This window comes from Mustela lutreola, chromosome 2, assembly GCF_030435805.1.
Source record: "Mustela lutreola isolate mMusLut2 chromosome 2, mMusLut2.pri, whole genome shotgun sequence".
NCBI classification, from domain to species: Eukaryota; Metazoa; Chordata; class Mammalia; order Carnivora; family Mustelidae; genus Mustela; species Mustela lutreola.
In genome coordinates this window covers 64324209-64339484 of record NC_081291.1, presented here as the reverse complement: position 1 = coordinate 64339484, position 15276 = coordinate 64324209, and the positions used below count along the sequence as shown (strand labels likewise).

Genomic DNA, 15276 nt, shown 5'->3' with positions numbered 1-15276 from the left:
GGTTAAATGCCCTATGGTGTCTCTGGTGTGCAGTCTCCCTCATCAGAGTGAATCAACCTACATGATTTTGCTGGACTACAGATTTTTTCCCCCGATGGTTTTAGGTTGATTGGGCGGAGACACTGTCTTGCTCAGCTCTGCGGCTCCTAAGATGAAAATTTTGAAAGTAGATGTAACATGCACTTGTTTTCACTCCCAAATATATCATGCCAGGTAGGCATACATATGAATACCATGACATTTTGGTCATAACTGGGATGTGTTCACATCTCGGAAAGGTTACAGGAACAAGAAATAGGTCAGAGGTCTAGGTAGCTTTCGGTTCACTTTTTGAACAGGCCTAGATTTCTCTTTCGGGCATTGGACAAACATTTTGTCTGCTAAACTGACGCTTCCATCCTCTGTGACTGAAAGAAACAAACGAGACAAATCTACTCGGCCGAAGCTGAAACAGCTATTCAGGGACCCATCTGGTTACGGGCGAACAGCTTTGGACAAGCTGACACCCGCAGGGATTCTAAGAGTAAGTGGGCGTGTTGCTGCCGTCCTCCGCGTCCCTGAGCTGGGATCCGAGACCAGCTTTACTCCTGTGCTGCGTGCTCCATGGCAGAAACCCAAAGCCGGGCGCCCGCCTTGCCCCGCACATCCATCTCTTGCGACAAGTAAGGGCAAGGGGCGCAGCTTCAGACAGTCATAGCTTCCAAGATAGAACACGCGAACGACCAGCGAAGGATGCCAGCCTAAGACCGCCCGGAGGCTGCCACGTTTAGCAGGCAAAGACCTCGGCTCCCCCTTTCTCTACGTAACTAGACGAGCAGGGACCGCGAACGGCGGGGGGCGTGGCTCCGCAGGGAGGCGCCGAATAAACTGGTGAGCGTGTCCATGACGCCATCTTGGATCCTGGCGTGTCCAGGAGTTGCCCTTCCTCCTGGTGATTGGACGAGCCCTTTGGGTGTCCCGGAAGAGGCGTACCCAGCCAGCCTGAGTTGTGCGCTCGGTCCGGTTGGTCTGGTTTGTGAAATCTGTAGTTGTTAATGATTTTCTTTCTCGTTCCTGAACGCCCGCGACCTCCGGAGGTACATAAGGCTTCATTGGACTTACCTACCCATTCTAATGGAGCTTCGAAGAAACCTGAAAACCGTCTTGGAGTTGCTTGGGGAGGAATCATTAGATGCTTCTTAATGGGCGTGGTGGTGTTCTTCAGGGAGCGTGGGGATCAAAGTCTAGGAAGAGGAGACACAACTGCATGAGTAGCCGCGAGACTTACAGCTATAACGGGATTAGGGGTGAGGGACGCAGGATTGCCACCGGGGGAAAACTAGGAAGGTGTTGAGGTGAGATTTGGGGGAGCCTTGAATGCCAGGCTAGGGAGTTTGGACTTTATCCTGTGGAAGAGGGGATAAAAATGAACATTTGGAGGACTTTAAACAGGGGTGACATAATCAGATAGTGAAATTTAGAAAAATAATTCTGTAACTGGAGAATCCCAAGGTGTTTCTTCAAGTGTGTTTCAGTGAACAGATTGGGGAGCTTGTTTTACAAGTGCAGTTTCTTGGCTCTCCCTAGACCTGCAAATCAGATTCTCTGGTTGTAGAGCTAGGAAACATACATTTGGTGAAAAGAAATACAGAAATCTAAGAATGAAGATTTGAATTCTCACAAGCTGAACACACTGGTGTAACCAGCACCTAGATGTGAATACATCACCAACAGCTCAGAAGCCTCTTACTCCCCAGAAACAGCTGCCCTCACCAAGATTAAACATGATCATTACTTAAAAAAAAAAAAAAAAAGATTTTGTTTATTTGACAGAGAAAGAGATCACAAGTAGGCAGAGAGGCAGGCAGAGAGAGAGGGCGAAGCAGGCTCCCTGCTGAACAGACAGCATGATTCAGGGCTCAATCCCAGGATCCTGAGATCATGACCTGATCTGAAGGCAGAGGCTTTACCCACTGAGCCACCTAGGAGCCCCTAACATGATCATTACTTCTAACAATCAGATTGCCAGTTTGGGATTTTTATATAATTAAGTCATACAGCATATACTCTTTATATCTGGCTTATTTCACTCAGTGTTATGTGTAAATTCATCTAAATTGTTCTTTTTTTTTTTTTTTCCTTTTTAAAGAAGGGAGTTGAGGGAAATTGGAAGGGGAGGTGAACCATGAGAGACCATGGACTCTGATAAACAATCTGAGGGTTTTGAAGGGGTGGGGGGTGGGAGGTTGGGGGAACCAGGTGTTGGGTATTAGAGAGGGCACAGATTGCATGGAGCACTGGGTGTGGTGCAAAAACAATACAACTGGTACAGAACTACAATCTCTGTGGACAAAAAAATAAGTCAAACAACAGCAATTGTGATGATAGCACTGAGGAAATAAAGTTGAGCTAGAAAAGGAGGAAAGGGGGGCGCCTGGGTGGCTCAGTGGGTTAAAGCCTCTGCCTTCGGCTTAGGTCTGATCCCAGGGTCCAACTCTCTGCTCAGCGGGGAGCCTGCTTCCCCCTCTCTACCTGCCTCTCTGCCTACTTATGATCTCTCTCTTTCTGTGAAATAAATTAAAAATCTTAAAAAAAAATTAAGGGAGGAAGGGGACTAATCTATTTTTTAATGTGCTAGGTTAAGTCTCTCAGAAGAGATATCTGGAAAAAAAAATAGAAGAGATGGTTGGCACTGCTATGCAATGAGTATGAACAAAGGGGAGAATATTTCTGGCAGGAGAAGTTACCATGTGAAAAACTCAGATCAGGAGAGAACTTGGCCTGTTTAAGACCAGTGTAGCTGAGGCACAATAAGGATGGGAAAGGAGGAATGGCACAGGTGTGTTTGAATATAGGAGCATATGATGCAGGGCCTTGTAGGCTACAGTAAGAAATTTAGATTTTATTATTGTTATTTTTTAAGATTTTATTTATTTGAGAGACAGAGCATATGAGTGCAAGTTGGGGGAGGGGCAGAATGAGAGGGAGAAACAGACTTGCTTGCCTAGCAGGGAGCAGGCTGGATCTCAGGACCTCAGGATCTTGACTTGAGCTGAAGGCTTAATAACTGAACCACCCAGGGGCCCCTAAATTTTATTTTAAATACTGTAGAAAACCAATGAAGTGATGTTACTTAACAATGTGACTTAACAACGAAGAGGTGTTATCTGACATTCTTTTTAAAAGATCCCTCTGGGGGCGCCTGGTTTGCTCAGTGGGTTAAAGCCTCTGCCTTTGGCTCAGGTCATGATCCCAGGGTCCTGGGATGGAGCCCCAAATCGGTCTCTCTGCTCAGCGGGGAGCCTGCTTCCTCCTCTCTCTCTCTCTCTCTCTGCCTGCTTCCCTGCCTACTTGTGATCTCTGTCAAATAAATAAATAAAATCTTTAAAAATAAAATAAAAGATCCCTCTGTTTGATGAGCAGAGAATGGATTAAAGGAGGCAATAGAGAAAGCAGGTCATTTAGGAGGCTGGTAGAACAGTCTTGGAAAATACTGGCATAGAGCTTAGAGGAAAGGACTGAAAGACATTTGGGGATTGCCAGTACAATGATCGCCTTAATCCAGCAATGAAAGGTAACACTATATATTTAAGCAATGAGATATCCTATGTATGTATTCTTATGTTTTGTATCAAGGGCATAGCATTTCTACCAAAAATGCATAATCTGAATCTGATCATGGGGGAAACAAGTCAATGTTGAGAGAAAGTCTACAAACCAATTAGCCTGTATTTTAAAATGTCAGTATTATGAAAGACAAAGATGTAGGAACTATTATAGATTTTAAGACTAGATATGAAGCTTCCAATTTATAATCCTCTATAAGATTATGAACCAGGAAACAAAATTTTTATTTGCACAAAAGGATGTAAGTGGGACAACTGATAACATCTGAATAAAACTACAGCATAAATGATAAATTATGTTAGTATAATTTTCCTAATTTTGATCTTTGTACTGATTATGTAAGATAATGTCCACTTTTAGGAAATAGCACACAAGTGCTATTTAGAGATAAAGGAATCTTCTCAAATGATTCAGAAAAAAATGATAGAACAATAAAGCAAACATAAAATGTTAACGTTTGGGGAGAGGTGCCTTGGCAGCTTAGTCAATTAAGCATCCGACTCTTGATTTCAGCTCAGGTCATGATTTCAGGATCATACGATCAAGCCCCATGTCAGGCTCTGCACTGACAGGTGTGGAGCCTGTTTAAGATTCTTTCTCCCTCTGCCTCTCTCTCTCAATAAATAAATTCCCTCTGCGTCTCTCTCTCTCAATAAAAAAGTAAATAGTGTTAGTATTTGGGGAATCTAAGAAAAGCATTTAAGGCAATTATTTGTACTAGTTTTGCAACTTTTCTGTAAGTCTGAATTACTTTAAAATAAAATGTTAACAGAATTGCAGGATCACTTAGGCAGAGGAAAAAAATGTAATACTAAGCCATGAATAACATTTAGACAAGATTCTGAAAATACTTAGTAACGGAAGGAAAAATGGAAGAATGTTAAAAGAAAAATGGAATGTGGATAGAGTTACAATGAAAGGTGTGCTCCTCCTCACCCTAAAGTCGTAAAAGATAACCGGCCTCCCGCTATACCCGGCGTATCACAGAAGCTACTCTCACTACTAGCCTTTAGAAAAGGGCAGAAAACTTCCGACACACTCCCGCCCTGTTTTCCTAGTGAGCATGCGTGTGCGTATGCACGTATGACCCCAACCAATAGGTGCCCACGTCGGCAGCTCGTTACTTGAAGGGGCGGGGCGCCCTACTACACATGCGCACGATCGAGCGGGCCTTCTCCCTTCTCGCCCAACGCCGCCAACATGGTGAGTATTGCTGTTTGGGGCTCCTGGTCTGGAGGCCATGCTGCTCCACTTCCGCCTGGTAGGGGGAACGAAAGCTTGGAACGACCCCCATCGGGTCTTAGGTAGCGTGCGGTGAGGGTCCCTGGGCGGGTGGAGCACGGAGTTTAGGAGCTCTCCTGGCTTGCGGCGGGCGAGCGCGTGGAGGGCCATGTAGGCCATGCAGGCCCGGCACGCCTTGGGCCTCGGGAGCGCGCCGTGACCGCCAGAGCTGGAAAGCTGGAGACACCCGGGGTGTACCGGGGCCCAATCAGACTGGGTCTTTGGAGGCTCCATATGCCTGAAGGCTAGCGGGAACGCGGCTTTTGCCGCTGCTGGCTCTGCGTATTTTGCCCATCTATCAGGTCGTCCCTTGGCACTTGGGCGTGTACTCCCTACGTTCTTTCTCGCTATACATAGTTACACTGCCTGCAAAACTTTAGAAGTCTCACTCTATCCCTTCTTCTCGATTTTAGGTGTTCAGGCGTTTCGTGGAGGTTGGCCGGGTGGCCTACGTCTCCTTTGGGCCTCATGCCGGGAAGCTGGTCGCAATTGTAGATGTTATTGACCAGAACAGGGTAAGTGTAAGGAAAAGTGTCGATTTCACATGCTAATGACTGATAAGCAGCATAGATGGTAATGGTACTTTTCCCAGCGGCCCTCTAAAGTAGGACTGTTAAGGGTAGTAGGGTATTTTTTACCATAGAGGAGACAGGCTGTGCAAAATGGGGATTTCAAGCACAGGCTCGAGCTGGCCAGTATCACTGAATTTGAGTATTAACTTTGCCACTTAACCTAACCAGACCTTTTACTAATTATGGGTTGAAACATTGGGGGACTTCAAAGGCGTTCATACACGGGAACTGAGTTCCGAATAAAGCCAGGCATATAGCTCTCAGTGCCCTTGTGTGCTATTGTTGGAAACATAAGAATTAAAGACTTAGAAATTGCCCAGTAAGGTCCATGTAGTTAGGTTATAGGGTACACTACTAATAATAGTTTCATCTTTCTTTAAAGCATTTAAGTAGCCGAGATTTGGTGATTCTGGAAGGATAAATACACAGACAATGTGCTTGAGTTGCTGCTTTGTTCTGCACTGAAATTTTTTTATCTTACTTGTTCTAGGCTTTGGTTGACGGACCTTGCACTCAGGTGAGGAGACAGGCTATGCCTTTCAAGTGCATGCAGCTCACTGACTTCATCCTCAAATTCCCTCACAGGTAACTATCCACCAACCAATGCCCCTCTCCCAGCTTTTCTTGCTTAGCAAAAATCTGCTTAGTTTAATTCAAAACTGTTTTTGCTCTCTTGTTTGTTTCTTGAGAAGGGAGTATGCAGCGTTGAAGAGGAAGAGCAATTCAGAAGAGGGATTTTCAGTATAGAAATGGGGGGCCATTGTTTACTTTTTAAATGTTCTGTGATTATCTTCCACCCTGCCAGTTCTCTGGCTTCATCTTTATCCAGATTTGCCGTCCTTTTTCCCGCAGTATTTCAGGATTTACACAACAAAGACTTCCCTAAGGAATTCTGGTCTCCCAAACATACTTTTAGTCCTCTTTAGCTTCAGAACAAAAATACTAATTATTTTCTCTCACAATATTAGCTTTCATCAGTTGAGTTTCTAGTGTGTGGCAGTTATTAAGTATTTGACTTATGTTGTCTAGTTTTGACAGCTCCTAAGGAAATTCTATTCCCAGTTCCTTATGGGGAATTGAGGAAATCAGTAGTGATTCTTTCTTGATGTGATGTGAATTATGGAAGTTAAAACGCTGTGGTGGTTACTCTTGGGCTGTTTGAGCTACAGTGGCAGTCACAGTAGAACGTGTTGGTATGTGTACTGGTAGTTTATTTTTTAAACGTGCAGGGTTTTGATACTTGAAATTTGAAAGGAACTTCAAAATGGTTATAATTAGATGTGGTGTTTGACCACATCTTTTTTAGCATTGTACAGCAGGCATGAGGATTAGTATTACATCATCCTTTATGTAAAGGAAATTGCTTCCTGTATATCCAGTGCAGTAGAGTGATGTTATATACAAGATCAGAGATGATTTTTAAATAGAGAAAATGAGCTGGTTTGCATTTTTTATTAAAATGGTGTATTCGAGGGGCGCCTGAGTGGCTCAGTGGGTTAAAGCCTCTGCTTTCGGCTCAGGTCATGATCCCAGGGTCCTGGGATCGAGCCCCACATCGGGCTCTCTGCTCAGCAAGGATTCTGCTTTCCTTCCTCTCTCTCTCTGCCTGCCTCTCTGCCTATTTGTGATCTCTGTCTGTCAAATAAATTTAAAAAAAATTTTTTTTTTTTAAAAAAAAAGGGTATATTTGAGGAGCTCCTGGCTGCCACAGGCAATAGAGCATGTAACTCTTGATCTTGGGGAGTTGTGAGTTCAAGCCCCATATTTGGACCTAGAGCTTATTTTAAAAACCAGGGGCACCTGGGTGGCTCATTCAGTTAAGTGTCTGCCTTCGGTTCAGGTCGAGATCTCAGGGTCCTGGGATCGAGCCCCGTGTTGAACTCTGTTTCTCCCTCTGTGTTCTCTCTTTCAAATAAATAAAATCTTGTTTGGGATTATGAGACTTCCTGGTTTAGTGAACAGCGTTCAAGTTAGTAAAACACAAGATATGTGGTGTATGTTATCAACCTAGAGTTGGAAGTATAATGAATGGGAAGGGTGTTTTTGGCATCGTTTGCTGATGCTTTTTAACTTAGGAGGTATAAATTGTGCTTTCAGGGGGCTCAAAGCTGTCCTTGGATCTATGTGGCTTAAAGCTGATTCCTTAATCTGATCTTGGCTCTTTCCCAGTGCCCGCCAGAAGTATGTCCGACAAGCCTGGGAGAAGGCAGATATCAATACAAAATGGGCAGCCACGAGATGGGCCAAGAAGATTGAAGCCAGAGAAAGGGTAATGGCTTTGGGTCATTTGAATTGTGACCTTTTCTTTTTTGGAGGGGTGATAGGTGGTATGAGCAATTATTTATTAACTTTATTTTTAACAGAAAGCTAAGATGACTGATTTTGATCGTTATAAAGTCATGAAGGCAAAGAAAATGGTAAGTTTTTAAATTATTACAAGATTTTTATATTCTTACCCCAAATTTGTCTGAGAATTCTGTCTGCCCAAGTTTGGTAGACTACACTTGAATTCATAGGGGTTTTTGACATAAAGTTTGTTTCCTTTCATGTGCATTCTGAACATACAGGATGAACAGCAAAATAGTTTTTTGTGTGCATACATAATTAATATATTGATATTTTTCAGAGGAACAGAATAATCAAGCTTGAAGTTCGGAAGCTACAGAAAGCAGCTCTCCTGAAAGCTTCTCCTAAAAAAGCACTGGCTACTAAGGGTGCAGCTGCAGCAGCTGCTGCGAAGGTTCCAGCCAAAAAGATGGCTGCTGCGGGCAAGAAGGCTCCAGCCCAGAAGGTTCCTGCCCCAAAAGCTGCAGGCCAGAAGGCAGCACCTCCAAAGGCTCAGAAAGGTCAGAAAGCTCCAGCCCAGAAAGCGCCTGCTCCAAAGGCATCTGGCAAGAAAGCATAGAAACCATAAGAGCCTTTAAAAGACAAGTAATAAAGGTTGTTTTTGACATGCTGGCGAGTGCACTTGATCTGTGACGTAAAGTCTTTGGCCAGGGTCGGGATTATGGAGCAGATTGCTAGGATTGTTAATGTTATCGTTAGAGAATTGGTTCTTTAGCCCTAGTCTGTCCAGGGTCAGTATAAAGCCATCATAAAATCGTAACTAGTGTGCTCATGGGAAATGGATCATTTAGAGCTCCCAGTGAGTTTTTCTCCTTTTATAAATATACTTCCTATAAATACATTCCAGCAGCTTTTGATGCTTAAGAGTTTTCTAATTTTTTTTTTGAAAATACACTGTAGGAAACCAAGACAAGTAAACAAAATATATTATGGTATGGTAATTAGTTACTGTTATTATCCCCTATTATTTTTTTTTAAGATTTTATTTATTTGACAAACAGATCACAAGTAGAGAGGGGGGGAAGCGGGCTCCCTGCTGAGCAGAGAGCCTGATGCAGGACTCAATCCCAGGACCCTGGGATCATGACCCGAGCCCAAGGCAGAGGCTTTAACCCACTGAACCACCCAGTCGCCCCTATTCCCTATTATTTCTAACCAAAAGCTGGCTTCTGAGCCTCACTGGGACTCATGGGGACAAAATGCTTGATACTAATAGGTTTACGAATAGTTGATAGGTGATCTAATAGGTTTAGATAGGGGAAATGAAGGCAGTTTGTGGTTACCTGGCCTTTCCAGAAGTGGGGAGTTAACAAGGTAAATGGGGATCTTAAGCTACAAGTTGCAAGAAGGCTGGTAATGAAGGTTGTAAATGTGAACTGGCTAGAGAGATCCCAGAACAACATGGCAGGTTAGTGTTAGATTCATGAGTGCAACAAGCCATTGAGCATTTCCAAACAGTGATCCTTCAGATTTAGGTCATGCTGTTGGACTGAATCAAGGGAACAATGCTGGGAGGGTCAAAGATGATAAAGGTTTTGCGGTATTCCTCACCTTGACAGTCCAAACCAAGAAACCGTAGTGCTGCCATTTAGTAGGCTTTAATGGGTTGGGTTGGAAGACAAGTAGTAAGAAAGCCAAATGTGCTGTTTCTGGTTTGTACTTTTGGTTCATTGTGGAAGAAGAGAGCTGAAGCAAGTTTACTCCAGGGATGAGTTAAAGGCACCGCACAGACTTAATCAGGTAGTCTGGTAGATAATGGATGCTGACAACTTGGATTCAGGTTCTGGCTATGCTGCTCAAGTGCTGTGTGGTTTAGGTATGTTCCTAAGTTCAAGCCTGGTTTCTTCCTATGTGGTTTGCTTCATGGAGTAAGGAAGTGAATCAGGCAGCAGAGTGACTGGTTCATAGCAGTATCTGTGGTAGTTGTGACACAGCTCTTAAAAACAGATTTGGGGTTCATGGCTATGTGAGCAGTTGCTCAAGATTGCCTGGAGATAAAAACAGATTTGTTAAGTGGTGGTGAGAGGGGAAATCAGGAAGCAAATGTGGAAGCCACAGAAAATGTGTTGGTTATTGTCAAGATGAGGGAAGGGGGGCGCCTGGGTGGCTTAGTCCTCAGGCATCTGCCTTCAGCTCAGGTCATGATCCCAGGGTCCTGGAATTGAACCCTGCATGGGGCTCCCTGATCAGTGGGAAGCCTGCTTCTCCCTCACCCACTCCTCCTGCTTGTTCCCTCTCTCAGCTGTCTCTGTGTCAAATAAATAAAATCTTTAGGAAAAAAAAAAAGGGGGAAGAGGGCAGTGAGGGAAGGAGAAATATTACATGGAGTTTGGAGGTTTTGATTTGGTAAAGTTGGAGTAATGGGCACTCCATTGGGTTTTGGAATTGATTTTGGAAAGGCAGCAAATTGGAAAGGAATTCAGGTTTTGAGGAAAGCGGACAGAATGGAGCCTAGAAAAGAGGGGAGGGATTGGTAACCTTTCTTGAGGAGGAAAAAGAAGTGGGTTTAGAAGCTAAATTTGTAGTTCCACGGTCAGAAAATTGCTCAGTGGCTTGTTGCACACATGAATCCTAACACTAACCTGCCACCTCGTTTTGGGGTCTCTAGCCAGTCCACCACAATCCCAACCTTCATACCAGTCTTATATTTGAGCTCTCTGATCTCTGAATTTCTGCAGTTAGAAAACAAGGTTATATGCTAAGAAAGGGGAATGAGGGAATGTAGATTTGCAGAAAATGCAGGTTTGAAATTGCTCATGGTGGAGAGGGGAGTGCTGCTGTCAGATTGCCATTGATCTGAAAGGCCCTTACCCTCCAATACATGTGCTTTCTGTGCTCCAAGGATGAGAATTTAACGCCAAGAGGCAGAGCAAGCTTCAAGGTGGAAGCTTCATTTACGCTGCACCTAGTCAGTACTGCAATGTGCAACAGCAGAAATTGGAAATTCCTGTCTAGAGGACTCACAGGAAGGTGACAGAGGTTTAAGGCCCTTGGGAAGGAGTAGGAAATACTATAGGTGGGGCTAGAGAATAAAGATAGGTGAGCTAAGTTTTAGTCCTCAGGAAAATCCATCTGGCAGCATAGTTGGAATTGGATTGGGGGATGGAAGAGACCAGGAAGTTATTAAAATACACAGGCACATAATAATCCACTCTGATTATAGAGGACTGCACACTTTCAGCTTGGGGAGGATGGCATTAGGAGAGAATAATACTGATTTCAGAGTCAGATCCAAGTTTCAGTCCTGTCATGCAGACCTAGCTCATTCTTAAAATTCACATAAGCCTCATCTAAAGACAGGGATCCTGATATCCCGCCTTACGTTGTGGCGAGGCTCAAATGGGGTAGAATGAGGATAAGGTTCATATCCCCAACACCTAACAGTTTTTTTCACACATTAGGTACTCCGTATTTGGGTTGAATTATGTTGAGATAAACGGGTCCTCTAGGCAAAATTAGACTATTGGATAGTTTGCTTTTCAGAGAGCCTCTGCCTCTTCAGCAGCCTCCAATTTCCAGGTAATCAGTATCTTCCAACTGTGACACCCCACAAGAATTTGTCTTGAATTCTATTTTCTCTACTTCATGTTTCTTTACCCCTCATCTGTTGGTATCTTTTAGTACCTAGTACCTAGGTCCACCAGCTAGCTGAACTTTTTTTTATCCAGAATAAACCATGAATACATCTACATTGTAATAAAATATTGGAATTGAGATTAAAGGGCCCCTTGATTATCTCTACTACAATTATGGTATCTTGCAAAGGAAACCACTGTGTATGTCCTTGCAGACATTCACCATACATTTACAATAGACAGAGTTTGCATGTTTTGAACACAAATCTTACTCTGTGTATTCTGCAACTTTTTTCTTTTAATACATCTGGAAATCTTATCTAGTCAGCACCTATTTATCTACCTATTTATCTTCTGCATAATAATCCCTAGAGTGAATGTTTGTATGACCTATTAAAGTTCATTGTGGAAGTTTATTTGATTTCTATTGATAGACTTTAAGGATAGTGCCAATTTAAACAGTACTTCTCTGAATATCCTTGCACATTCTTCCTTCTGTATGAGTCATTTTTACTTGAGGCACATTATCAGTCAGTGCGCTCGCTGGGTTGAAGATTGGATGTGTTTTTAAATCACTCCGTCGGTAGGTTATACCAATCTAGTAACCTTGCTCTATTAATTTACTTCTATCAGCATTGAATGAAGACATTCCTGCCTCACAATCTTGAACTCCTGATAGCCTACATTTCTGCCAATCCAATGTAAAAAGTAGTATGTTAACTTGCACTTTTCTGGTCCAACATAGCATTGATTATCCTAGTTTTACATTCTGTTTAGCTATTAAGGGAGATCCTTAGAGTTATCTTAAATTTTTTTCCTTTAGTAACCTTACACATTTGCAGTTTCACTTTCAGATAAATTTTGCCTTTTTTTTTTTTTTAAGATTTATCCATTCATTTTAGAGAGAGAGGGAGTGCCTGTGTGTGAGCTGGGTGAGGGGCAGAGGGAAAGAATTTCAAGCAGACTCCCTGTCGAGCGTGGAGCCACTGCAGGGCTCGGTCCCATGCATGAGATCATGACTGAGCTGAAACCAAGAGCTGGAACCTCAACCCACCGAGCCACCCAGATGCCCCTCACTTTCAGATAAATTTTAGAATTTGTTTGTCTAGTTACCTAAGTCCCATTGTGATTTTAGGATTGCATTGCATTTATAGATCTGGTGGGGGTGGGGGCCTGCCATGTCCCTGCAATACTGACTTCCATCCAGGAACATGGTATATCTCCCAATTACTCAGGTCTTACACTCTTTTCAGAATTTGTATGTATCTCAGTTTTCCCCAGTAATTTTGAACTGGAACCTTTTAAAATTAGACATTAATGGATATTAAAGTGCTATGAATTGCCACACCACTGACCTTCTTTACTAGTTCTAAGAGATTTTTTTTAGTTGGTTTTCTTAGGTTTTTATTGACTTATTAAAAAGTAATCTCTATGCCCAATGTAGGACTCGAACTGACACCCCTGAGACCAAGAGTCAAGCTTTACCAACCTAGCCAGGCAGGTGCCCCTAGTGGATTATGTATGCAGATGATCATGTAGACAGCTTCTCATAATAAAATAGCACTCTATCTCAGTAGGTGAAGTTAGTCTCGGAAAAACAATAGATTTTTAGATGTTTTAATGGGTAAACACTGCAACTTTTTTTTTTTTTTAAGATTTTATTTATTTTTTTGACAGAGATCACACGTAGGTGGATAAGCAGACAGAGAGAGAAGAGGAAGTAGGCTCTCCACTGAGCGGAGAGCCCAATGCGGGGCTCGATCCCAGGACCCTGAGCTCATGACCTGAGCCAAAGGCAGAGGCTTTAACCCACTGAGCTACCCAGGCACCCCAACACTGCAACTTCTTTCAAATGTATTTTCTTGCCACTCCTTCAAATAAATATCTTGAAGATTACCAACCCTGTCGAGAACCACAAAGTCTTACCTCAGGTACCTGAGCGTTACAAGACCCTCAAGACCATTTTTGGAAAGGAAGACCTCATTCCATACTTCTGTATAAAACAAGGGCACCTGAGTGGCTCAGTCAGTTAAGCAGCTGCCTTTGGCAGGTCATGATCCCAGGGTCCTGGGATTGAGTACCACTTCTCATTGGGAAGCCTGCTTCCCCCTCTGTCTGCTCCTCCTCCTGCTTGTGCTTGTTCACTCTCTTTCTCTCTGTGTCAGATAAATAAATAAAATCTAAAAAAAAAAACCAAATCCTATAACTGGTATGCAAAAGAATAAGAGTCTGTATCAATTCTGATAATAGTTAATCCTGATTTTAGTTTTATCAATTCTACTAATTGTTACTCAAATGTTTATTTAAATTATTTAAATTCTTCATATCATGTATTTTTGGTTATTTGATTTTGAGAGAGTTGTGTTAAAACTCTGTTTATAAGTATGGATTTGTTCATTATATTTCTATCAGGTTTTTGCTTTACATATATTAAAATGATGTTAGAGACATAAAGATCAGCTGTAATTAGACCTTCATGTGATTAGCTTTTTTCCCAATACAAGTCTCTCTCTCTCTCTCTCTTTTTTTAAGATTTTATTTATTTGAGGGGTGCCTGGGTGGCTTAGTGGGTTAAGCCGCTGCCTTCGGCTCGGGTCATGATCTCAGGGTCCTAGGATCGAGTCCCGCTTCGGGCTCTCTGCTCAGCAGGGAGCCTGCTTCCCTCTCTCTCTCTCTGCCTGCCTCTCTGCCTACTTGTGATCTCTGTCTGTCAAATAAATAAATAAAATCTTTAAAAAAAAAAAGATTTTATTTATTTGAGAGAGACAGTGAGAGAGAGCATGTAAGGGGAGAGGTCAGAGGGAGAAGCAGACTTCCCGTGGTGCCGGGAGCCTGATGCAGGACTCCATTCTGAGACTTCGGGATCATGACCTGATCCAAAGGCAGTTGCCTAGCTAGCTGAGCCACCCAGGTGCCCAAGTGTTTCTCTTTTAATACTTTCTTCCTCAAGTTGTTTTTTCAGATGTTGATATCGTCATACCTGCTTTCATTTTGTCAGCAATCATTTGATAGATCTTTTTCTATCCTTTTATTTTCAGTGTCACCGTGTCATTTCTTTTTCTTTCTGCTGTGTCACATGAATAGATTACAACTGTTTTTTAATCTGAGTCTGTCCATACATCAGTGCAAGCCATTTATGTGCCCTATAATTAGACTTCTGTCATCTCTGTTTTCTACTTGCTGACCTCTGGTGTATTCCCCCTCCCCTACATTTTCATCCTCTGTTTCTTGAATTGGTTTGGAAGTCACATATCTTCTATTTCTGTTACTGTTCATCCACAAAATTAAACTGTATTTATTAATTAAAGATTATCTATATCTTTTACCCACCCTCACTGAACAATATTTAAAGAGGCAACATGAGGCACCTGCGTGGCTCAGTTAGTTAAGCAGTCAATTAGCTCAACTCTTGATCTCAGGGTTGTGAGTTCAAGTCCCACATTGGGCTTCATGCTGGATGTGGAGCCTACTTAAATTAATTAAATAGCTAATTAATTAATTAAAGAGGCAAAATATATTTAATTTAATTGCTCGGTTTACCACTGCTGCCTCTGTCCCACCTCTTCCTTTTAGATTCATGAATATATCTTTTTTTTTTTTTTTTTAATTTTCATGGACTGCATCCTCCAGTATTTCTTTTAGTTAGCATTCATGAGTGATGAGCTTTCTGAATACTTGCTTGTCTGAAAATACTCTTAATTTCCCTTGTACATTTGAATTATTTCTTATTACAGCATTTCTGATAGCAAACATGAGGGTTTTTTTTTTTTTTTCCATACATCAGCCAATTTCTAACTCTCTGGACGCCAACTGGGTATCCTACAATCAGGTTAGTTCTTTTTTTTTTTTTCCTTTAAGTAGGCTCTATGCCCAGCATGGAGCCCAGTGCGGGACTT

The 15276-nt window shown here is 42.5% G+C and overlaps 1 protein-coding gene across 1 annotated transcript; it reads left to right on the top strand.

Annotated features, from left to right (window-relative positions):
* The first annotated feature begins 4671 nt into the window (after nucleotides 1–4671).
* Nucleotides 4672–8417, top strand: RPL14 (ribosomal protein L14). The gene is made up of 6 exons (XM_059161988.1): nucleotides 4672–4809; nucleotides 5301–5402; nucleotides 5950–6044; nucleotides 7629–7728; nucleotides 7823–7876; nucleotides 8086–8417. Exons 1-6 carry the CDS (start codon nucleotides 4807–4809, stop codon nucleotides 8362–8364), a joined length of 633 nt encoding a protein of 210 aa, XP_059017971.1. The 5' UTR covers nucleotides 4672–4806; the 3' UTR covers nucleotides 8365–8417.
* The last annotated feature ends 6859 nt before the right edge of the window (nucleotides 8418–15276 follow it).